Raw genomic sequence first — 24810 nt, forward strand, 5'->3', positions numbered from 1 at the left:
TTGACTACTGATTTGGTGTTTATGTATCCCACTTGAATTGTTTGGTAAAGGTCAGCTAGGTTCGAAGTTGTGTTGGTTTTTGTTAGTTGTCTATTCTCTTGTAGTATGGGTTTGTTTTGTCCTTTCTTGCCTTTGTATTGATTTTGTCCGCGTATAGTAGTTCGTCCATTGTTTTGGTTGTTGTTATTTTGGTGAGATGTACTGTATCTAGGTAGTCTGTTGAGCTTGTGTATTGTTGGTATATTGTTGGTATCTGTGAGAGGGGTGGTTAGTGTGTGGTGAATTAAGGATAAGGAGTAAATTATTAGGAGTAGTTTGGCGGTGTTCCTTTTGGTGTTAGTTCGCTTTGGGCTGTTAGATGATCGGGTTTTATGGTTGTGTTGTTGGTCCTTGTTCATAGGATGCTGTCTATGCGGCCTGGGGCGGCTTTGAAGCTCTATGGAATGGTGAGCGGGTTGACTGGTTAAGAATGACTGGTTTACTCACAGTTAGATGTGCGGTCCTAGAGCTGTATCAATGGTCGGGGGTAGTGGTCTCTAGAGCGATGGTTGTGGTCCAGGATAAGCAGACAGCTGGAGCAGGTAGGGGCAGCCCAGGGTTGGGCGGTAGGAGAGCACTGCACCCAGCTTGGATAAGGTCAGGCTAGAATGGATTTTTTTAAAACGGTGCTCCCCTAGAGAAAAAGCAAGTGTTGGATCAGCTGGTGTAGAGACTTCGCTTCCGAGAGCGCTGCGTTGGTGACCGGCTGCCTGAGTCGAAGGGCGTTGGTCACCAATCGTCTCCGTTTCATGCGTGGCGCTTCTTTGTTCCACCACTCCATGTGGTCGCGCCACGTGGCTGGTTGCTCGGCCTCCCCTCTCCGCGGTGCCGTTATTGCAGTGGTTGAAGCAGGGATCCCTTCAGATATCCTCCGGAAGGTGTACCTCCTTTTCTTAACTGCTGGATTGGGCTCAGGTGCGTCGTTCAGGTCGCCGTCCGGGCCTCACATTGGAAGGTGGCAGGAGTTGGGGAGAAGGCAGCACTCTCGGATTGCACCGCCGTGCAATATTAGGAACTCGTGCAATAAATTGTCATCTCCTGCCCAAAGAAAAATGTGATTTGGATGGGCTGGATGACAACTTGAGTAGTTGGAGAGGAAAGGGCAGTGCCAGGCAGACTGCTGTGGTCTGTGCCGGTTTGTAGGTATGAACTCCACAGTTCCTGGTTCTGATATCCTTGGCTGGTCCAACTGAGGCAAGTTGCTGTAGGCCCTATCCCCGTTGTCCAAGGGGCGGGTAAGATGTGGAGACAAATCCAGCGCCGATCACAGGGCAGGAAGAGAGTTATTTGGAGTATGAAGGGAAGATAAAAGTTCCCTTCTCCAGGCAAAATTGAAGGAGAGAAGTTCACTGGTGCCTCAATACAGGCTGCAGGAAGAGAGTTATTTGGCGTATGAAGGGAAGATAAAAGTTCCCTTCTCTTGTCATCCAACTGCCTCTCTCAGTACATTCCAAGCCTCACTCTGGTGCACCAATTGTCTCAGTGCATTCCATGCCTCATTCTGGTTTTGACTATGCTCCCACTGCAATTTCTTCCATCCCCGTGGGCTTTCCGTGATCCCCATTCCTGTGCAGCTCTGTAATTCTAACACTGAATTCAGACAATCTTCTTGAACAGATATAGAGGACACAAGAGAAAAAAATTAAATTAATTTTTATTAGAAACTAAAATATCTAAAGAAAATCTTTGCACAGAAATAATGCATATCCCTTAATTATATAATCAAGAAAAATAACTTAAGAAATATAATAAATCAGATATGCACTGGAAGTATTCCACAAGAGAGAGAAGCTGTCAAATTCAAAATCAACGGAAAGCTGGAAGCAATAAGAAAATAAGTGAAGGCAATAGAAAGTAGGACCATAAACCTTTATTTATACTTATGTCCCATCTCTTAAACCTGGGCAGAACCAAGACAGCACTGAGAATTAAAACAAAAAACAACTAATTGAATCAGATTTTATAAAACGGTGAGCCACACATTTACAGAAAAAACGAAGTTGAAAATGAGCACCCAGCAATATCACTTCTTGACACATTGCCATAAACCTTTTTCTCTTTTCTTAAGTCCATTGAGATACATCCAGGAAGATTTGAATCTTTTCTCCCATTAAGAGTGCTTGAGGAAATCTAAAATACAAAAGCAGTAAGGCATTCCTATTCTGAAGAAATACAAACAAGACAAGCAATGTCGTTCTAGAAGTGATCTCTTCTTCAGAAGAGCCAAATGACCAAGCTATCTACAGACACCTCCACTAAAGTCTGTTGATCCACCATCTGTGATGGTTTCCTCATAGAAGACATATAATTTATCTTCTACAGTGGTGGTAATCCAATGTCTGGATATTTAAAAACTTCATTTAACAATCTATAGAACATATCCTTTGGAGAGAAACTGAGCATAGAAAATTCAAAATCCTTAAATTCAATCCCATACTAGAGTTTTCACTACCTTCCATTGTAAACTCAATCTCTACCTTGAGAGACTTGAGCCTGGAAATGTAAGCTGAGTAACCACATTTTCCACAGGGCTTCTATGGCCAACCAGACTGAATCCAAGGTGATCTTTGCTGGTTTATGCAGTTGCTTCAAAGCCGTAGCACAAAGGTCCAGTCCTTTAAGTAAACACACTCCAGATTCCATTCCAATATCTAAGACTCAAGCTACTTCTCAAGATAATCTAGTCGCGGTTACCAGACTTGAACCATCCATCGGTACTCCTTCTGGCAACACTATCTGTAGTTTACCTGATGCAGAATCTTGATTCCTTGCAGGTGTTGGTAAACACTGCCTCTTCCAATACAGATCCGAGGGTGCAGCTTCCTACTCCATTCCCCCTGTACAGCATTACTGCTGCCTCATGGCCCCAGAGGAGTCAAGGGACTCTGCAGGCTAAGTGAAATCTCAGCTCAAGGCTCTTTCCTGCCCAAAGAACTGCAGAAATGTCTGCCAAATTCAGGTGTTGCGCACAGATCTTAATGCTGACATGCCATGCCAAGGGAACCTTTGGCATCTGGGGAAAATAACCCTTCAACCTGCCCTTCAACTTAGGTATACCCAAAGGTAGGAGAAACAGTATCTTGAAGCAAAATAGTTTTTAAACTGGGAGCTTCAGCACACATGCCTCTCCCCAGCACACGAGAAAAACAGAAAATTCCTAAAGGAAGGAGCAGTTTTTCAAAGTTCTCAATATTCCTATGGACAACATCCAAGTTCTTTCATTTCATCATTCTTATCCTTCAAAACTGTTACTCATTCAAAACAGTTCATCTTCTTCAGTACTGTATCAAACTTTCCCAATCTGGAGCCAAACTGTGTCAGTAAAGACTGTTCCAGCATTGACAGGCCTGCTCATAAAGTTTCATAATTGAAGATCTTAAGTTTTACCAAAGATGTCTTAAAAATTACCCCCAAACCTGTCTTCAATTCCTCTTATGATAAACTTCCAGGAGTTGTAAGTTTCCAGAAGCTGATGCAATGCTGGGCTGTGTCCGAGCTAAGGCTCTATCGATAACATAACATTAAAATTTATATTCCTCTAATACCACTAAGCTCTAAGCGGATCATAGTGAAAGAATTAGAACATCTCTAGGAATTAACAACTAACAAACATATATATTTAATCTAAAAGCATTTTATCTACAAAAAATTAGATAATCCAAAGTTAATTGTATATCTCTGGGGAGTTCTTGCAAAATATTCACAACTTGGTATACAAAAAAAGATAAAATAAGATTACTGATCTCTTATCTATTGGAGTTGGAAAATAAAAAATTCAATTATTACTTTTCCTTATACATATATGCCAGTGAGCTACCATATAAGTGTTTAAGAAGAACACAGAAAAATTTAAACTTGATTATTCCTTCTATTAGTAACCAGTGCATCGACTAGCCATAGGTAGTTTTAAAATCAATCTAACTGAAGTATTTTTAATTGTTTGCAGTTTCTCATTAAAGTTTTTGAACATCTTAAGTAAATTAATTTTTTTTAAACCACCCATTATGTGAGAACTATAGTCTTGTTTGTTCTTGGAGAATACCAGATGCAAGCAGAAGTCCAGAATCCATATGGCCATGCCCTAAACATCTGCGTTCGAAGACTTGCCAAGTGCAGACATACACCAGTGACTTACAAGATCTACATGCCTTGGTCACAATAAGGTAAGGTAAGATCAGCTTAGGTTGCAATAAGAAGCTGAGTGACCCCTGCTTTTCAGACACTGCCTCTGGTAACGAGTAAAATCATAAGCCAAAAGGGAGCTGGATGGATCTTCCATAAGAAGTAGCACCTTGGCAACAGGACCAGGGATGCTACCAATAAACGAATCAGATCTGCATACCATGGGTATCCGGGCCAGTCTGGAGCCACCAGGATTACCAGAAACAGATGTTTTGCCACATTCTAAAGAACTCGACTGCATAAAGGCTATAGTAAAAACAAACAAAGGTTCTTGCTCTGGCCAGAGTTGGACAAGCTGTGGACATAACCCTGCCCTCAAGGAGCTGTTGCAGCCTAGCTTCACCTTAACCCTTATCAAGCTTTTTCAAGTCTTCACCAAACAACTGACCTCCAAAAGGAAGCTTGCTTAGCTGCAACTTGGGAGGTCAAGTTTGTCAACCAATGCTGGAGCCACAGCCACCTGCAGGCCACCACCACGGAAGCCACTAATCTGAAAGAGATGAGGACAAGATCATATAGATGTCAACTGCACCATCTCTGGTGAGATGAGCATCTGTTGCAACCACCGCAAGACAGCCCTCACTACAAAACCACTGCAGATACTTAGATCCCGAGCACTGAAGCATCAAGTGCTTACTTAAGGAGCAACGCTACCTTTCAGGCATGATAATCCTTAAATGCTAACTCATTCACTACCAAAATAAGTACTCTTCATAGTCACTGCTATCACCAAGATGTCTATCTTAGGGAAGCAAAGAAACATATTCAGATCCTCTCAGGGAGCTTTGTGCCCTGAAAGATGCCATCTGTCATCTCCCACTCAGCCAGATCCATCTGCAAGAGGGCACAATGCAACAGAAAGGCTTTGGAAGGCCTATGCAGCCCTTCCAAGATCAGGCCTCCATCCATGGTCTCTTCTTGAACTGTAGTAGAAGTTTGGTCAGAGAGGGCAGTTCTTTCCTACGAAGCAACTTGACCACCAGAGAATTATCATCCTCCTAAGGGGAGAGCTCACCCCCAGGAGGAAGCCCCCCTCTTCCAAGTCATCTTACCCCAGATGTCTTCCACCAAGGACAGAGGCAAGATTATGGCCCCTCTCACTGTCCAAGCCCTCACTAGAAAGCCTGGTCTGTTTACTTACAGGGGATGAAGTCCAAATACACCCCTGGCTGGCCAAGGGCCTAGCTATGAAATTCCACTAGCACTCTCCTGAAACAATGAATGAGGATTTATAGAATCTGGGGCCCCAGGTCCCCCAAGCGGCTGATCCTGGCCCCTCTGTTCTTTTCTCTCCAAGGGATGGAGGGGGTCTATTCACCCATCTGCTCTCTGCATTCCCTTGAGTTGTGCAGAATTTTGTTACCCTGGCAGTAAAATGGCCACCATTCTCAACAAAACTGATCTACTGAAGCCAGCACAGAGGAACAGGAGGCCCGTTTAAAACCCACAAACCAACTGAATAAATGTATTAAAGGGAAGTCGACTGCATTTAAATTAAAATGGTGACTCTCATCATAGAAAATGATTCCAAAATTAACATCAAAAGCATATTTATAATTAAAACCATTATGGTGAAGAAGGATAAGTACATAAGCACCGCCATACTGGGAAAAGACCAAGGGTCCATCAAGCCCAGCATCCTGTCTCCGACAGTGGCCAATCAAGGCTTCAAGAACCCGGATAGTGAATTATCCAGAGTTTTAACTCTAACAAGACAAATTTCAACCTACTTAAGTTCAAAAAAATATATGAATTCACCCCAGATCAGCAAAGCAGGAAGTCTCTGCCAATTCCCTTCTCCATTCTCACATTTGTGCTAGCACAAATCTGAGAAGACCAAAGTGGAGAGGAAATCTATCACTCCATGGAAGCAAAAAGCTGATCCATGGAGGGGCATTTTCGAAAGAACATCTAAGTCAGAATTGCAAAAAAAAAAAAAAAAAAAAGTCCATCTCACAGCCATTTTCGAACATGAAAAACATTGGGATTTCCTATTTGAAAATATGTGAGAAGGATGTTCTTGCACTGAAAACGTCCAAAATGAACAGCCAGTTTCTAAAAAGAAACATCCAAAATACAAATGCCAAAAAAGCAGGCACAAAAACTTCTCTTTGGCATCATTTCTACAAAATGACTAAGGGGCAACCTAGTGGTCGGTGCAGTGGACTTTAAACAACAGGACCCAGGTACAAATCCCACCATAATTCCATTATATGCTATCATGAGCCATCTAGTAACATAAAAACCTAACGATACACCACTATATTAGCCATCGTGCTTGCAGGTGTCTTATAAATTCAAGCACATTTGGTATTTCTATGTTCCAAGAGGGCTCACATATTTGTAAAGAAATGAAAGAGTTAAAGTGAGAGTTACACTTAGGTCCTACTGTTCTAAGTCCACTTTACTGACCACTAGGCTAAGCCTTACAATTGCTTGCTGCTCTATTAGGAATGGCCATAATACCTGAAGCTGTCATAGAGCCTGGTATCCACTGTCACTTTCACTTCTTAGGTTGGAGGGGGGTGGTAGGGGGTCAGTAACCACTGGGAGATTAAGAAGGGGTTGTGCCTTCATCCCTCCAGTGGTTAGTAGCTCAATCAGGGCACCTTTCTGTACCCTGGACATGACTGAAACAGGTCGATAAAAACATCCTTCTTTTTTGCCTTGGACATCTATCACTGAAAGAATTCCCAATTGTGGGTACGCCCTAGTCCCACCCAAAACACGCCTCCAACACACACCCCTTGCAAGCTGGACGAACTGCAATGCAAAACATCCAAATTCTGTCTTTAGAAAATCACGATTTGGACATTTTCAGCAGATGGATCTTTTTTGGCCAATTTGAGAGGTCCATTTCCTTTGAAAATACGTGCTTTCGTTTGTCAGTCAGTGGAATTCTGAAGCCACACTTCATATTTTGCCACCAAACAGCTCTTTCAAACAGGTGCTCAAGTTTAGGATTCTGCATAGGTACAAATTAGTTTACAAATTTCATTTATAGTAGATCATACATTCTTGTAACTATTATAAAATCTATGCAATACTCTAAAGACTTTTTAAATAAATTTCTAACCATAAGTATGAAAACTGGCTACTTTTATAATCTTTGTAAAGTATTGAAGATATTTATACCACTTAAGGTACTATGGCTGTCTCTTTGCCAAGGCTCTTTCAATTGGTAAACACGAAAGAAATCCTGTATTTTTTCAACAGTTTTCTAAAACCGAATCTATATGTCTTACCATAGTTGTTTCTTGAATAGATCCAAAGCTGTTAATAAAAATGTTCACAACGACATCCACTGGAATACCTATTCAACAAAATTAAAAAAATGGAAAAAAAATGAATTATATTACAGTATAAAATGTAAGACTGCCCTCCTATGGTAGATGTTGGTGGCTAAAACGCTAAAGTACTGTTTCTCATCTGAACATCGGAAATGAACTGATTATCTAATTTACTCTAGAATTTACTCTACCATTTATGAACTTAATGCAATATCACTTTGTATTTCTCAATCCAGAAATGGTGATTGCCACTACGGCATACTGTAAGCCACATTGAGTCTGCAAAAAGGTGGGAAAATGTGGGATATAAATGCAACAAATAACTACATAAACAAACAGGTATTTTCCGTAGACAGCACAATTGATCAGACACACAAGTGGGTAACATCATCCAACAGTGCTGAGACAGAACAACCGTCCCAGAGCTTGAAACTAAGTGTAGAGTTCTAAGCTTGCACAGCCCTTCCCACAGTCTTCTTGGTATCTTAATCAGTTTCACATCTCAAGAAGGAATGCAACACTTGGGGAAGTAGAAGGGGCTATATGTTTTATCAATCCTGCTGTCTATGGAATACACAGGTGAGAAACTATGAGTTTTCCTTCAACGGGATGAGTTAGGCACACAAAAGGGCAACTCCCAAACTCAGGGCTGCTCCATTTTAATATCTTGTTCAACAGTCCAGGAGCAAATATTGCTAATGTTACAAAGACAACTTAGTTGGCATTGTTTGATCAAATGCATTCTTTGTGCCTGTGGTCTGGTCCCAGCAGTGCTGCAAGGTGAAAATAGAAAGCAAAAACTAAGCCACTGCTCTGCATATGATATTCAGCAAATCAGACCTCAGGAAGACCATGTTAACTGCCTTAGCTTTGATAAGGTTTAACTTTAATGGAGTTTCAATTTGTTCATAACAAAATTTTATATAGTACACTAGCCAATTTGCTAAAGTTAGTTTAGTTACCAACTCTATCAGGGCTGAAGGAGACAAACTGCTGCATAGATTTTCAGATGGATTCAGTTCTTTTCAAGAAGTGAGAAACCGTTTGCAGCCTAGAGTTTGAAAGGACCTCTCTCATGAATTCTAATAAGATTTCTAGGGTCCAATACAGGGAGCATTATTTCTTCATTGACATGAAAACGTGCAACTACCTTTGGCAATAAAATGAGTACAAATAACTACTTTGTTACAATGAAACTGAATAGGACTCATAACTAGGAAGTTCCCTTATTCTTCTAGTCAAGGCAACCACTACAAGAAAAAGTACTATCTAGATGACTGCTTTACAGAATCATAACTCCATTGGCCTCCAACAATGCTGAGGTCCTCTGATTGTGGTTTGACATGAAAAAGCTCTTAACTGAAAAATAAGATATTTGAAAGCCAGAAGCCTACTGATGGAGGCATGACTGGCCGAGAGGTTGCTTGGATGAAGAACACTCGCAGGTTCAGTCAAGGAAGAGTGCAAGGGAACAGGGTGGGAGCACTCCAAATGGGATTACGGCCATTTGTGAAACACAAGATGAAAAGACCTCATCTAATTTAAAGCTGTAGGCACACCTAGTGGATGGTTTCCTTGCAGCAACCAATACATTTTGTGTAGGAGTTGGGAATCCTAGAGTGGAAACTAAACATTGCCCAATTACAATACTGTCAAAGCTTGCAATCTGAGATTTAGGTGATGACAGTCCTCGTTGGAAGAAGTGGGTTTTTTAGAAGAGAAAAACAATTCTGACGAGGCCAGTATGATGCTATGGACAACACTGTGCTAGGCCTTTGCGGAAACTTGTCCAGGGTTTTTGAAATGAAAAGGAATGGGAGATAAGTGTAAAGGAGAAGCCAGGACCAGTTTATGAACACAGCATCCCTTGCTTGCCGATACATAGATGGATATACAGAACGGGGAGGGGGGGTTAGCATTCTCACCACTGGTTTAACTGTCTATTTGTGTGGTTCCCCAGATCTGAAAGATGTTTTGCATGGTTTGAAAGTCCAAAGACTATGTTTTAAGGCTGAAGAACTCTACTGACTCAGAATATTAAGGATTTAACGGGTTGAATTTCTATGCGACTGGCAATCAGAAAGCCTCAAATCCTTGCAGTTTTCTAGCAAACATGGATGAATCCTGCCCTCCCTGTCTGGTGACATAAAACATGGCAACTTGACTGTCCATATGACCTAAAGCAATGCTGAAGAATCTAATATAATCTGACAAATTTATATCCCACCAAATCCAGTGAAAGTTCAAAGTACGTAACAAAGAGGGGAAAAGGACCAGCAAATTACTGGGAAAACACAAAAGCTAAAAACATAAACCATTCACTCAAACATTTATCATACAAAAATGTTTTCAAGAAACAACTAAGCAAGATAAGAATCACGCATCTTGAGTTCCCTTGATAAATTATTCCAAATGTTAGCAGCCTGAAAGGGGTATGAATTACTAATGATCTTCTTATATTGAAAGTTAGCAATTGACAGAAAGTGCAACATTAACAAATCATTAAATCAAGGGTCTCTTTTCAGCATAGGAGCAAAGGCGGGATACAAATAAAATAAATAAATAAAGGTAAATGATTAACCAGGTGTTCTGGTGAGGAACCCCTGAAACTCTTATAAATAAGACATGCTGATTTAAATGTAATTCAAGCCTGAGACTTGTCAAAAGAAGAGACAGTGTTATCATATTTATGAGATCTAAATAGCAGCCTAGTGGTTAGCACTGATCCTGGTGAACTGGGTTTGATTCCCACTGCCACTTCTTGTGATTCTGGGCAAGTTAATTAATTCTCCATTGCCCCAGGTACCAAATAAGTACCTGTATATAATATATAAACTGCTTTGAATGTAACCACAGAAAGCAGTATATCAAGTCCTTGATAGTAGCCACGGTCTCCTTTGCTTTATCTCTAAATAGGGAGTTTCTAGTACAGGCAGCATCTGCTAGCCTTGTATGAAAAAAAATGCATGTATACTGGATGGACATAACCATGCAAAGGGTCTGGCAATAATGGCAGCAGCTGATATTCTAGGAGATATATGCCTATGACATTCAACTCAAGATGGGTTCCACACTCATTCTGCTAGAATAGCTGCTAGATCACATTGTATCTACAGAAACAAACTTGGCAAAAAGCCTTGGAGCTTTTGCAAGATGGTAGGCATATCCTGGACTACTCAGAGTTCATGTGCTTCCATCTTTACCCAAACGATTCAAAAGTCTATGGTCTTTACCAGGCAGCATTGTAGAAAATTCTATACATTTTCTCACTTTCTCTAAGGATGACATCTACTACTAAAGTATGAGAAAACTGAATTTTACTAAACTTAGGTATAGGTTGAGCTTATCTTTTGCATCCCTCTTTTTTAGAGATAGGTTGAATGGTAAGCAATGATTGCCAAATATGAAATTGTTGCTCTTGCAGGAAGCCAAGGATCCATATCACTATAGTGGGTTTGTGGGCCAAAAGACATCTGAACACAGTTCTGCTTCCTGATGCAGTGGGAAGGGAATCTTTTTGGCCATGCAAATAACAAATCTCAGGTAAGAGATATCATCATAAAGGTCAATCATATCCTTCTCCTGTGTGAAATGAATCAGTGGGAATGCCTACAGAGTCCTCTTCTGCTTCTAAGGAGGATTCCAGAGGAAGAAGATCTGGGGCACTCTCCGAGAGCTCAGAACACAGGAAGGAGGGATTGCAAATGGCCTCCCTTAGGCCTGGAGACTGAAGTATGAGACTGCTGAATCACAAGATGAACTAGAGTCTACACAGAAGTAACAGCTGCAGGCTAAGATGGTGTTTCAATGGGTTGTTAATCTCAAATAGATGACAGATCCTTACAGTAGCCTTTGATAAATTTGTTGAACATCTTTTGCAGAAAAGAATGAAGCTGCTCCAAAAGAAGTAGTAAAATAGCTGGAGAAGTTCATCGACATGGGCTCCCCACCCCAGGAGAGATGCATCCGTAGTCAGCACTTTTTGCGGATGAGGAATTTGAAATGGACGTCCCAAGGTCAAATTGGATCGAATTGTCCACCAATGCAGGGATTTGAGAAAAACTGTGGACAGTTGGATCCCCCGCAGCTTGAAACCACTGGGAAGCTAGGGTCCATTGAGCTGATCTCATGTGAAGACGGGCCACGGGAGTCACATGAACTGTGAAGGGCATGTGGCCCAGTAATCTCAACATCTGCCAAGCTGTGATCTGCTGAGACGCTCGTACCCAGGAAACAAGAGACAGAAGATTGTCTGCCCTTGCCTCGGGGAGGTAGGCACGAGCTGTCTGGGAGTCCAGCAGAGCTCCTATGAATTCACAAACCCTAGTAGCTCCAGGAGTCGAAAAGTCATTTGCATGGACTGTAGAGCTCCTGCCTCCGAGGTGTTCTTCACCAGCCAATCATCGAGATAAGGGAACACATGCACTCCCAGTCTGCGTAGCGACGCCGCCACGACTGCCAGGCATTTTGTGAACACCCTGGGCGCAGAGGCGAGACCATAGGGTAGCACACAATACTGAAAATGCCGTGTTCCCAGACGGAATCGAAGATACTGCCTGTGAGCTGGTAGTATCGGGATGTGGAGGAGTGGCCTAGTGGTTAGGGTGGTGGACTTTGGTCCTGGGGAACTGAGGAACTGAGTTCGATTCCTGGCACAGGCAGCTCCTTGTGACTCTGGGCAAGTCACTTAACCCTCCATTGCCTGCCGCATTGAGCCTGTCATGAGTGGGAAAGCGCGGGGTACAAATGTAACAAAAATTAAATAAATAAAAAGTCCAGAGAGCATAGCCAATCGTTTTTCTGATTCATGGGAAGAAGGGTGCCCAGGGAAAGCATCCTGAACTTTTCTCGGACCAGGTATTTGTTCAGGGCCCTTAGGTCTAGGATGGGACGCATCCCCCCTGTTTTCTTTTCCACAAGAAAGTACCTGGAATAGAATCCCAGCCCTTCCTGCCCTGGTGGAACGGGCTCAACCGCATTGGCGCTGAGAAGGGCGGAGAGTTCCTCTGCAAGTACCTGCTTGTGCTGGAAGCTGAAGGACTGAGCTCCCGGAGGGCAAACTATTTGAAGAACCCACCGGTCGGAGGTTACCAGAGGCCACCGTTGGTGAAAAAACTTTAACCTCCCTCCTACCGGTAGATCGTCCGGCGCGGACACTTTTATATCGGCTATGCTCGCTTGGAGCCAGTCAAAAGCCCGTCCCTTGCTTTTGCTGGGGAGCTGCAGGGGCCTGTTGAGGCGCACGCTGTTGACGTGAACGAGCGCGCTGGGGCTTAGCCTGAGCAGGCTGGCGGGCAGGTGGATTGTACCTACACTTATTATAAGCATAGGGAGCATTCCTCCTTCCCCCATAAAAACGTCTACCTGAAGAGGTAGATGCTGAAGGCGTCCGGTGGGAGAGTTTGTTGAAGGCGGTGTCCCGCTGGTGGAGCTGCTCTACCACCTGTTCCACCTTCTCGCCAAAAATGCTATCCCCCCCCCCCCCCCCGGCAAGGAGCATCCGCAATCCGCTGCTGGACTCTATTTTCCAGGTCAGAGGCACGCAGCCATGAGATCTGCGCATCACTATATCCTGAGCAGCGGCCCTGAACGCAACATCAAAAGTGTCGTAAACACCCCTGGACAGGAATTTGCGACACGCCTTCAGCTGCCTGACCACCTCCTAAAAAGGCTTGGCCTGCTCCGACGGGAGCTTATCGACCAAGTCCATCATCTGGCGCACATTGTTCCACAAGTGGATGCTCGTGTAGAGCTGGTACGACTGAATCTTGGACACGAGAATAGCAGAATGGTAGGCCTTCCTCCCAAAAGAGTCCAGAGTTCTAGACTCCCGCCCCAGGGGCACCGAGGCGTAATCCCGAGAACTCTTGGCACTCTTGAGAGCGGAGTCCACAACACCAGAGTCATGAGGCAACTGGGTCTTCATCAACTCTGGGTCTCCGTGGATCTGAATCTGGGACTCAATCTTCTTGGGGATAGTGGGATTAGACAATGGTTTCGTCCAGTTCGCCAGCAATGTCTGTTAAAGGACATTATGCAGGGGAGAAGTGGACGACTCCTTAGGTGGCGAAGGATAGTCCAGGACCTTGAACATTACTATTATTATTATTACATTTGTACCCCGCGCTTTCCCACACAATGCAGGCTCAATGCGGCTTACATAGCAATTTGAAATACAAAGTTAATAGAATTTTAATGAAACAGTAGTAAAACAATGTAAAGTTGGGCTTAGTAGTGTATGATAAGTTGAGCTAGATAATATATGACTAGGATAAAAGAGGGCAGGCAGGATAGGATAGTGTAATTTGGGAGAAAGGGTAAGGAGGGATAAAATTAAGGAGAGATGGAAAGAGAAGGATGGGAGGTTGGTATTTAAGTCAGAACAGAATTGGGGGTGGAAGTTGGCGCATTTGGGTAGGCTTGCTTAAAGAGATGAGCTTTTAGCATTTTTCTAAAGGGCAAGAAGTCGTTTATTAATCGGATTGGTCTGGGTATAGCGTTCCAAAGCTGGCTGCCCAAAAAGGAGAAACTGGATGCGTAGTAGGTCTTGTATTTAATTCCTCTACAATTGGGAAGGTGTAGGTTAAGATAAGTTCGTGAAGAAATAGATCTGTTACTAGCAGGGAGGTCGATCAATTCATTCATGTAGCCCTGGGCTCATCCTGAGTAACCACTGGGAAGGGAATGGCCATAGACATTTCCTGTACAAAGGAAGAGAAAGACAGACTCTTGGGAGGAGAAAGCTTTCTCTCTGGCGAAGGGGTAGGATCAGAAGGAAGACCACAGGACTACTCATCAGAGAAATATCTTGGGTCTTCCTCTGCCTCCCACGAGGCCTCATCCTCGGTATCGGACACAAGTTCTCTGACTTCAGTCCGAAGCCGAGCCCGTCTCGACGCCGAGGAACTAGGTCCTCTATGGCGGTGACGAGAAGAAGACTCCCTCGACGGCGGTGACGAGAAGAAGACTCCCTCGCCGCCGGCGACGAAGCTCCCTCCAGCGACGTCGACGGGGAGTCAACTTGGGTGGCAGCGGAGGCTGATGTCCTCATCACGGGCGGGGAGCCAACCGCCGCATCTCTCAACGGTACCGACAGCGCATGCACCGACAGTACCGGAACAGATGGTCGCAGCAGCCCTTCCAGAATCCCTGGAAAAATGGCTCTGAGGCGCTCGTCTAAAGTGTCTGTTGAGCAAGGCCGTGGGGCAGGTACAGGCGATGAAGTCAGAATCTGCCTGGGGCAGGGAGGCGGCACCAGGCTGTCCGGAGAAGAACGCATTGACACCTCCTGTATGGAGGGTAAGCGGTCTTCCCGGCGTTGACGCTTCACGGGTGCCGAATCCTTCGGCGCCCCGGAGCTCTCGGTACCGTGACGAGAAGGCGACCGATGACGGTGCTTCTTTGCCTTTGCTCAGAGCACGTCACCGGTATCTCCCGGTACTGATGAGGATGACGTGGAATCCACACGTCTCCTCGGGCCCGGGTCTGAAAGAGGTCAGTCCCAGGGGGCCTGTATCGCAGGAGTCCTCAAGGCAGGTGGAGACCCACTCGATGGCTCACTGCTACCAGCATGGGAGGGTCTCTGGACAGCCATCACCTGCGCTCCCGACATCGATGCACTCTCCGATGCCAACCTCGATACCGTTTCGCCGTCGATGTCCCAGACGGGGCTCCGAACAGAAGGTTCCACTGAGCCAATCTCGCCGCCTGGGTCCTCTTTTTAAGCTGAAGACACAAAGTGCAGGCATTGGGATGATGACCAACCCCCAGACACTGAAGACACAAAACGTGAGGATCAGTGAGCGAGATCGTCCGGTTGCACCGCGTGCACTTCTTGAAGCCGCTGGCAGGCTTCGAGGACATGAGCGGAAAAATCATGCCAGCGAAGTCAAAACTCGTGATGATGCCGAAAAAGACACCAAAACCGGGAAAAACCCGTACGGGTGGCCAAAATGGCCACTCACGACAACGAAAGGAAACTTACGGGAAAAACACTAAAAAATATAGGAAAAGAAAACTTCTTTGTTTTTTAAGAAAACGAAAAACGTGAGCGAAGTCGCTCAGAAAAAATCTGAAAAGCGGCGAAAACGCTGCAAGGGCTCTCTCTCTGGGGCGCAGAACAGCAGTAAAACAGCCGTCCTGAGCCGCGGGAAAAAAAGAGACTGAGGAGCACGCTCGTGCTACGGGCAGGAAGACGGTCGCGTGTTCACGCGAGGGCTAGCAAACTTTGTTGCTAGGAAGATCTCCGATCCTGGGGCTGCCGTCGGACATCACCCATCAGTGAGAACAAGCAGCCTGCTTGTCCTCGGAGAATGACTGTCTCTTATCTGAGATTTTGAAAGTTATTATAGACCTACTTATTTGCTATTTTTCTAAAATAATTAACTTACTGAAACCATTTGACGGATTAAGTCAGCTGTGATAGATTATGTATGATGCTGATGTATTCCTTCCTAATGTTGGCGTAGCTCTAATTTTATATTGTAATCCACATTGATCCATTTATGGTTTATAGTGGAATAGAAATTGTATTGTATTGTATAATATGGAAGGTTAGAAGTCCAAGGAGTAAGAGAGTCACCAGCATGGCTGGCTGTCTGATTGGTTTGATGGCAGAATTGACTGGCAATTGAATCTGGAAATCTGGAAGTCTTGTAATTAACTGGAAGTCCTAGCAGAAATACTGGCATTCACATAGCTGATCTCTGGCAGGCGACACAGGGGTCATAGAAGCTAGATGTTGCTGGCTATTTATAATGCCTTGTAGAAGCCTTCTTGCCCTTGCACATTTTTCATTCTGCTGTCTAAAAAATATAATTCAAAATGCATTAAGTAGGAATTTGTTTCACTGATCTACATAACATTTAAGAATGTATAGTTTGCATTCACTCTCTGGAGTGTACAAAGCAGATGCAATTAGCACACAAATACAGCATCCTATTATAATAAATATATAAATTAAAACAATTAACAAAATTAAATTAAAATCATAAAACAATTGCAAGGCCACACTGATCACTCCAGAAAATAAGAGGCATAATAATCACTAAGGGCCTCTTTTACAAAGCTGCGCTACTGATTCTCGTTGTGGCCAATGAAAGGAAGCCCATTCAATTCCTATGGGCTTCCTCTCATTTGCTGCACAGGAATTGCTAGCACAGCTTTGTAAAAGAAGTTCTTAGTAATTCCAAAAAGCACAAAAGATAATACCTTTTCACTACTGTACACAAACCAAACATAAAAGGGTAAAGGGAACAATTGGCAACTAGATCACTGTGGACGGGAGTATTAAATACAAGAAAAGTTAAGAAATTAATTTATTGTAAACTATACAAATATATTTTTAAAAAATAGTAGGCTAAAATGTAAATCAGAGTCAGCATTTTAAACACTGGTCATGGTGCTTAAAATCATTCATGGATATTCACTACCACTATACATAGTCAGTGGCACTGACTACATATGCAAACACTATACTTGCAGGAGCAATATCTAGCTGCTATCCATACAGCTAAGTGATTTAACTTAGGACAGCCTTTTCGCTGTCTTAAATTTAACTGTTTAGCTATACAGATAGCGGTAGATTCAAAAAAGTGTGCCAAACTTTAGGTGCAAAAATTATGGGTACTAAGCGCCAATTCTATAACAGCAATTGCACGCAAAATTGTCATTATAAAATACAGCTTAAGTCAGCATGTGCATGCCTAACTTTAGACGCGAGCACTTACATCATATCAAAGGTTGGTGTAAACGCTCACACCTAAAGTTGACAGCCATGCACGTGATAGTATAATTATTTGAAATTCCGGAAATCTTTAAAAACCTTTATTTTCAATTCTTTTTTTTTTTGGCAGTTGGACCCTTCTATAAGGAAGTATCCTAACACAAAGTGTCCATTGACATTCTTTTTCACTTCATAATGTTATTCTTTCAAATTAAATTATCACATTTTATTTAGTTATTGCTTAATTCAACCCTACAAGCTTTTATACTGATGTATTCACTGAGTACTTTGTTTTGTTAGTTTATTATCTTAAGATACATTGAACCCGATTTGTATTAGAAAAATGTGGGATATAAATGAAATAAATAAAATATTCTGTGACTTGTGGGCACAACTTCAAGACATGCCCCTGATCTTCCCATGGGTGCACCATCTTTTTAGTTGAGCTCTATAGCATTTAGGAACTAGGGGCCCTGTTTACTAAGCCACGCTGTAGGCACGCTAACGTTTTAGTGCGTGCTAAAAATTATCGTGTGCTAATGATAATCTCAATTCCAATACAAGGGTTAAATTATATTCTAGTAAGTCAAAACAGCATGACCATAATCTCAAACGACTACTTCAAAATTTATTACAAAAAAATTTTATTACAAAAATTTTTTTTTACAAAATAATCTTCATGTACATAAAACAACACTCACATTCACACACATTTCTCACATACCACAAAATACAATTATTCAAACTCTGAACAGTCAAGTCCATGAAAAAATCACTTATCCGTGTTGTAATCAGTCCACCTTTACATTCCTTTAATGAATCTTCAATAAATCTTCTTTATATTAATCCCACGATTAATACAATGATCAATCGTATCGTTGTAAATCATTCAATATACTCCAGATGAAAAAAGTATTGACCAGTCCAAAAAATGAAGAACTTGTCCATTCCAGATAATAAAATTGTTGACCAGTCCAAAAGGTGAAAAGCTTAACCAGCAACACACATGGAAACTTAACTGCTCCACTCCACTTTCTTTATATATCAATCTCTCTTCAAGAGCGTAAACTCCATCCGGTCTCAACACTGGCCGTGTTTCAATATCCTTCTTCAGGAAACCTACTAACAAACATTAACAATTATCCCACACATCATCCCATACAATCATTTTACAATATCCTTAAACCAAATATACATTTCAATACCTGTAACAGCTTCATATCATTGTCTAGTACACCAAGACAGTTCTCCGTACTACCTGCATCGACTCTCACAAACAGAATAATCCTAAACACCTTCACCTCACTCTTTATAGTGTCATCAATAATGGCCAATCCACCTCTTTATTTAAACCAAAAGGTTCCACCATTTGCCAATTAAAGATCAGCCTCTGTTCTCTCTTAATCAATTTCACATTTTCCCACCTATTTGCAGGTTCAATGTGGCTTATATAGTACTGGAGAGGCATTCGTCGACTTCGGTATGAACAGATACAAAGTGATGTTGTGGTAGAATAAGGTTCATGTGGAACAGACACATAGGGAATCGTAGAACGGAAGAGTTATGTTATGTCATTACGTGCTTTGGTTTCATTGTGTTGCAGAGTTAATAATAATGTCTTGTTCCCCACAGATCTCACATTGACATAAATTGTTGGGACAGGGGTTAAGGGGGTCATGTGTTCTAAGCAAGAGGACTGTTTGGTCAGGTTCAGAAAAGAGGAAGTTTTAAGCCACTGGGGGGGGGGGGGGGGGGGGATTCAGTACGTCTTGCCAAGAGTTGAGCTTGGTGGGTCACCTGTAACCTGACGTAATAGTTGCACTCTGCGAGCAGGTGTTCGTGCAGTCGAGCAGGTGTCTGCCAGTGAGTATCAGCTGTTCGTGGGCTCTAGGTTTTCTACATATATTGCATACGATGGGTATTTGACTAAAGCTGGGGCCTTCAGGCAGGTTGTCCATCATGTAGCTCAAGAGGGCTAGGCAGAGTATTAAAAGCCACCACATGCTGATTTTTTCCTCTTTTTTCCCTCCTCTCCTTTTCTCGCCTTCTTTTCTCTTTCCCTTCCTTTTTGAACTCCCCTTTAGGTGACCTGCTTGGTCAGCCTCTCCATGATACCACGATTCCGTATGTGTGGATCATTATTATTATTATTTGTAGCATTTGTATCCCACATTTTCCCACCAATTTGCAGGCTCAATGTGGCTTACATGATGCCTTAATGGTGATCGCCATTATCGGGTAGAGAATTACAAATGTGTTGCATTAAAGTACATACATGTTAGTATAATACAATATGGTCTTACATAGAGGTTCCTGGGTGATAGAATAGGTTATAACATAGGTTAGATAATCAACTATAAAAAGTTTGCTTCCGACATGAGAAGTAAAGAGGTAGTGCGTATTGCGCAATTTTCGTTGGTATCAACATGGTTATCAGTCAAGTGTAGGGTTCGTTTTTGTCTAGTTCTTGTAAAGTCTTGTTATCTAGTAATTAGGATGGAACGTTGTGGTATGCCGTCTTAAATAGGTCAGTTTTCAGTAATTTTCGGAAGATTGTTAGATCGTGCATTGTTTTTATGGCTTTCGGTAGTGCGTTCCATAGTTGCGTGCATATGTAGGAGAAGCTGGATGCATATGTGGATTTATATTTAAGTCCTTTACAGCTGGGGTAGTGGAGGTTCAGGAATGTACGTGCTGATCTTTTTGCGTTCCTGGTTGGCAGGTCTATGAGGTATGACATATAGTTCGGGGCTTCATCGTGCATGATTTTGTGGACCAGGGTGCAAATTTTGAATGCAATTCATTCTTTTAGTGGGAGCCAGTGTAGTTTTTCTCTTAGGGGTTTGGCATTTTCGTATTTTGCTTTTCCAAATATGAGTCTGGCTGCTGTGTTTTGGGCAGTTTGAAGTTTCTTAATGATTTGTTCTTTGCATCCTGCATAAATGGCATTACAGTAATCTAGGTGGCTTAATACCATTGATTGTACCAAGCTGCGGAATATATCTCTTGGGAAGAAAGGTTTGATTCTTTTTAGTTTCCACATTGAGTGGAACATTTTCTTCGCTGTATTTTTTGCATGGCTTTCAAGTGTGAGATTTCGGTCAATTGTAACTCCAAGGATTTTCAGACTGTCTGATATAGGAAGGGTGTAGTCTGGGGTGTTTATGGTGGTGGGTTTGTTCGTGTTATATTGAGAGGAAAGGAGACATTGTGTCTTTTCTGCGTTTACCTTTAGTTGAAATGCATCCGTCCATGAATTCATTATTTGGAGACTGTGTTTGATTTCATTTGTGATTTCGGTTAGGTCGTGTTTGAATGAGATGTAGATCGTAACATCGTCTGCATATATGTACGGGTTAAGTCCTTGGCTGGCTAACGACTTAGCTAATGGTGTCATCATTAAGTTAAAAAGGGTTGGTGAGAGCGATGATCCTTGTGGTACTCCACATTCTGGTTTCCATGGTGATGACATTTTTGAATTTGATATCACTTGACATGTTCTTGCGGTTAGGAAGCCATTAAACCATCTGAGTACATTTCCTCCAATCCCAAAGTACTCTAGAATGTTCGATAGTATTTGGTGGCTGACCATGTCAAACGCGCTGGATATGTCAAATTGTAGAAGAAGTACGTTGTTGCCAGTTGCGATTATTTGTTTGAATTTGGCTAGGAGAGTGACTAGCACTGTTTCTGTGCTGTGGTTGGATCGAAATCCTGACTGTGATTCGTGTAGTATTGTGAATTTGTTTAAGTAGTCAGTAAGTTGTTTGGTTACCATGCTTTCCATTAGTTTGACTACCAGAGGGATGGATGCTACTGGGCGGTAGCTGGTTGTGTCATTTAATTTTTTCTTTAAATCCTTGGGTATAGGGGTAAGTAGCATATTTCCTTTGTCCTTGGGGGAAAGACCATGTTGTAGCATGTAATTCAGATGTGACGTGAGGTCCGTTATGAAGCGTTGGGGGGAGAGTTTTATTAGGTTTATAGGACATATGTCCAGTTTACAGTGGGATTTGGCGAATTTGTTGATTGCTTGAGTGAGTGATGGTTTCATCGGTTAGAAGATCGAAGTTTGTCCAGATTCGATCTGCTGGGTATTCATCGGAAGTTGGGTCCAGGCAGTCAATGAATTTTTCGTGATCAGTGGCACTGAGTGGTAGCGTGGATTGTAGTTTTATAATTTTCTCATTAAAGTATTTGGCAAGGTTGTCTGCTGATGGGGTGTCTATGCTGGTGAAGGTAACCGGTTAAGTGTCTAGTAGTTTATCCACGAATTGGTAGAGTTTATGCGTGTCTTTATAGTCTGGTCCTATTTTGGTTTTGTAGTATGTTCTTTTGGTTTGTCTTATTGTATATTTGTATTTTCTTTGCATTTGTTTCCATGCGTTCAGTGTATTTTCATTTCATTATTTCACTTTTCTCCATGTTCGTTCAAGTCTTCTAACTTGTGTTTTTAGTATTTTCAGTTCTTCGTTGAACCAAGGTATTGAGATTTGTCTTCGTGTGGTTCTTGTTTGTAGTGGTGCAATTTTGTCTAGTGTGTTCCTGCATCTGTCGTCCCAATTTAGAAGATAGTGTGTGGAGTCTGTTTGTGCTTTCCATTCGTTAGTGTAGATCTGTTGCCAGAATGTTGCAGGGTCAATTTGGCCTCTCGTGGTGTAGGTTGTGCGTTCTTGCTTGAGGTACGTGCCTCTTTTTCGCCACTGTAGAGTTAGGTTTAGTTTATGGTGATCTGACCATGGTACGTCTGTCCATCTTGTATCTGTTAGTATAAGGTTTAGGTCTGGGGATAGTTTGTGGGTGATGGTCAATTGTGTGTCCTTTGATATGAGTAGCTTGCATATTAGGCCATCTGAGGTCCCATAGTTGGAGGAAGTCCTTGCATTCGTGTGTATTGGTTGCCTTGGGGTCTTCTAGTTGTATGTTTATGTCCCCAATAATGATTAGGTTGGAGTTTGATACACATGTATTCGATATGAAATCCATGAAGTGCGATTGGCATTCTAGCCAATTGCCTGGTGGAACGTTTAGGTTGTCAAGTAGGGTATTATGGTTAATTCTGACTGAGGCAATTTCGAGTTTTGGTGTTATGGATTTGGCAGTTGTTGTTACAGTGAAGTGGGATCTATAGATTAATGCTAAGCCTCCTGCTTTTTTCTTTCCTTGTCCAGTGAGTAATTTTGTAGCCTGGGAGGCAGAGTTCCAAAATTATGGGCATTGTCATTGGGTTATCTTATAAATGAAATAGAATAAAATATTTCTCTTCTATTTCCAGCAGAGTCAGTGTCACTAGATCATCTTATATAATAAAATTCCAGCAGAGGCAGTGTCACTAGATCATCTTATATAATAAAATGAGTAAAGTAAAATAAAATATTCCTCATTTGCTCCTGGTTTCCTTTAATGAATTGTTCGCCTCTCCGGTCCTTCCCACCTCAGCACTAGCTGCCGCAGAGCGAAACACCTCTCTTCCTCAGCCACCGTTAATAGCGGCCCTCCACTGCACGAGCATGCCTCACTGCCACCCCAGTCTGCCTCAGCACTCCCTCTTCACAATGATTGCTGTAGCAGGAAAGATCGCACTCCCCCACTGCCACAAGGGTGCCGAACTTGCTCCACAGTGCTCACCAGAGCAGGAGCAATCTCTTGCGGGTCTTCCTGGGAAGTCAGGTGAGGGTCTGGATGTCTGGCCGCTTCAATCCTGTTTTAAGAGGCGGCTGGATGACCGACAGCATGGTCGAATTCGAGAGGGGTTCCGGAGCTCACCACATTGTGGCCATCTTGGTTTCTCCACTGTCTATCTGAGTTCAACTCGTACCAATTTCATACCATCATACAAATTCTCAACATTCATCCTTTACTTCTTATTCTTTGATTCCCAGATTCTTCAAAGGTTTGGTGCATCTTCACCCACCAATTCACACATCTCCTCCTTGTTGAGATTTAAATTTAGTATTGACTTAATTAATGCAACCTCCCCCCCCCCCCCCCCTTTGAACCTTCAGCTTCTGTACCTCTGCAGTACCTCACTTGGAAGACTTTATCTCTCGTGGCAGTCACATCAGTTTGTCGCATTAGCAAGATACAGGCTTGGGTACATTACCCTTCATATACAGAGTGTTTTCCTTAATCAAACCATAATCCTACCAGTATTCTTTCCTAAACCTCACTCGTCACCTGCAGAAGTAACCCTCCATACCTTGAACTGCAGGAGAGTTGTCCTTTTCTATTTACACAGAACAAATTAACAGACATACTTCTCAAATTTTCCTTTCTTTTCATCAAAAATATCTTGGATTACCAGTATCCAAAACCGTTCTCTCTCTAAGGATTGAAGATTGTATCTTTTTCTGTTACCAACAAGTTAATCTTCCTCCTCCATCTAAGACTGAAGCCCTTTAATAACCTTTGCAAAGTGGCTATGTGATCCACACCACATACCTTCTTTCAGCATTACTGTCTTGACACAGTAACCAGAAAGGATGCTAATTTTGGACAGGCTGTGTTACAGAACTTGTTCTCCTAATTCCCAGCTTCGTCCACCCTCACTATCTTCTTCAGTAGGCTGCAACACCTGTAATTACTAAATTTGCAACCCTGAGTTAGGGAGTCACAAAGTGTGTCTGCATTATCCTGCCCACGGAGAAAGCATAGTTGCTTAACTGTAAAAGGTGCTCTCCATGGTCTTCAGGATAATGCACACACACCTTCCTGCCTACCATCCCTCAAAAAAATAATAATAATTACATCACATCTTGCTTGCTATACATATTGCTTGCTTGCTATACATATTGGCTGCTAATGCTGTTTTAACCAACCTAGGGAGAGCATGTCTGGATAGGCAGCCCACAGAGAAGGCTGCATTATCCTGGACCAAGAACATCTGTTAAAAGGTAACAATTATGCTTTCCTACTTTTATGCATTATGAATTACATTTCTTAAGACAGCAGAATGTGAAAAATGTACAGGAGCTTATCTTCAAAGCATATGGGCATCTCAAAATTCCCAAATCCCAATTCTGCAAAGGCAAAAAAGGGACATCCAACGCTGCAACACATACAAATAGCAAGAGGAACGTTGTAAATGGGACTAGGAGGGGCCCAAAATCAGGACGCCCAAGATAGAATATTGAACAGAAAGAAACATTCCAAGCCTTAAAAAAAAACAAAAGACGCAGTAAGACCTGTTTCAGTCACATGCAGGGTACAAAAGATGCTCTAATTGAGCAGCTTACCACTGGAGGAATTAAGGCATGAACCCTCCTTAATCCCCCAGTGGTTGCAATCCATCTCCCTCTCCCCTGACAGTGAAACTGAAAGGCAATACCAGTTTCAGGTATTATGTAACCTAGATGTTAGTGCAGTGGACTTCAAACCAAGGGAGCCAGGTTCAAATTCCTCTTTTAACTCTTTTCTTTTTATTGTGAGCCCTCCAGAAACAGAAAAATACATACTGTACCTAAATATATTAGCCACCTACAAGCCTAAAGGTCACTGAAGTGATGTACACTCAGGTTCAGTAGATATTTTTCTGTTCCTGGACGGCTCACAATTACAAAATAAAAGTTACAGTGG

The 24810-nt window shown here is 42.5% G+C and overlaps 1 protein-coding gene across 2 annotated transcripts in view; it reads right to left on the reverse strand.

Moving 5' to 3' along the window:
* Positions 1–24810, reverse strand: part of GLRB (glycine receptor beta) — a 205677-nt gene that overhangs the window by 123267 nt on the left and 57600 nt on the right. For both annotated transcript variants that reach the window (XM_030192686.1, XM_030192685.1), the window contains exon 4: positions 7467–7534. In XM_030192686.1, coding sequence (XP_030048546.1) covers positions 7467–7534 — 68 coding nt within the window. The remainder of the gene's footprint in view (positions 1–7466; positions 7535–24810) is intronic.

The sequence above is a fragment of the Microcaecilia unicolor genome, chromosome 2, assembly GCF_901765095.1.
Source record: "Microcaecilia unicolor chromosome 2, aMicUni1.1, whole genome shotgun sequence".
Taxonomy (NCBI): Eukaryota; Metazoa; Chordata; class Amphibia; order Gymnophiona; family Siphonopidae; genus Microcaecilia; species Microcaecilia unicolor.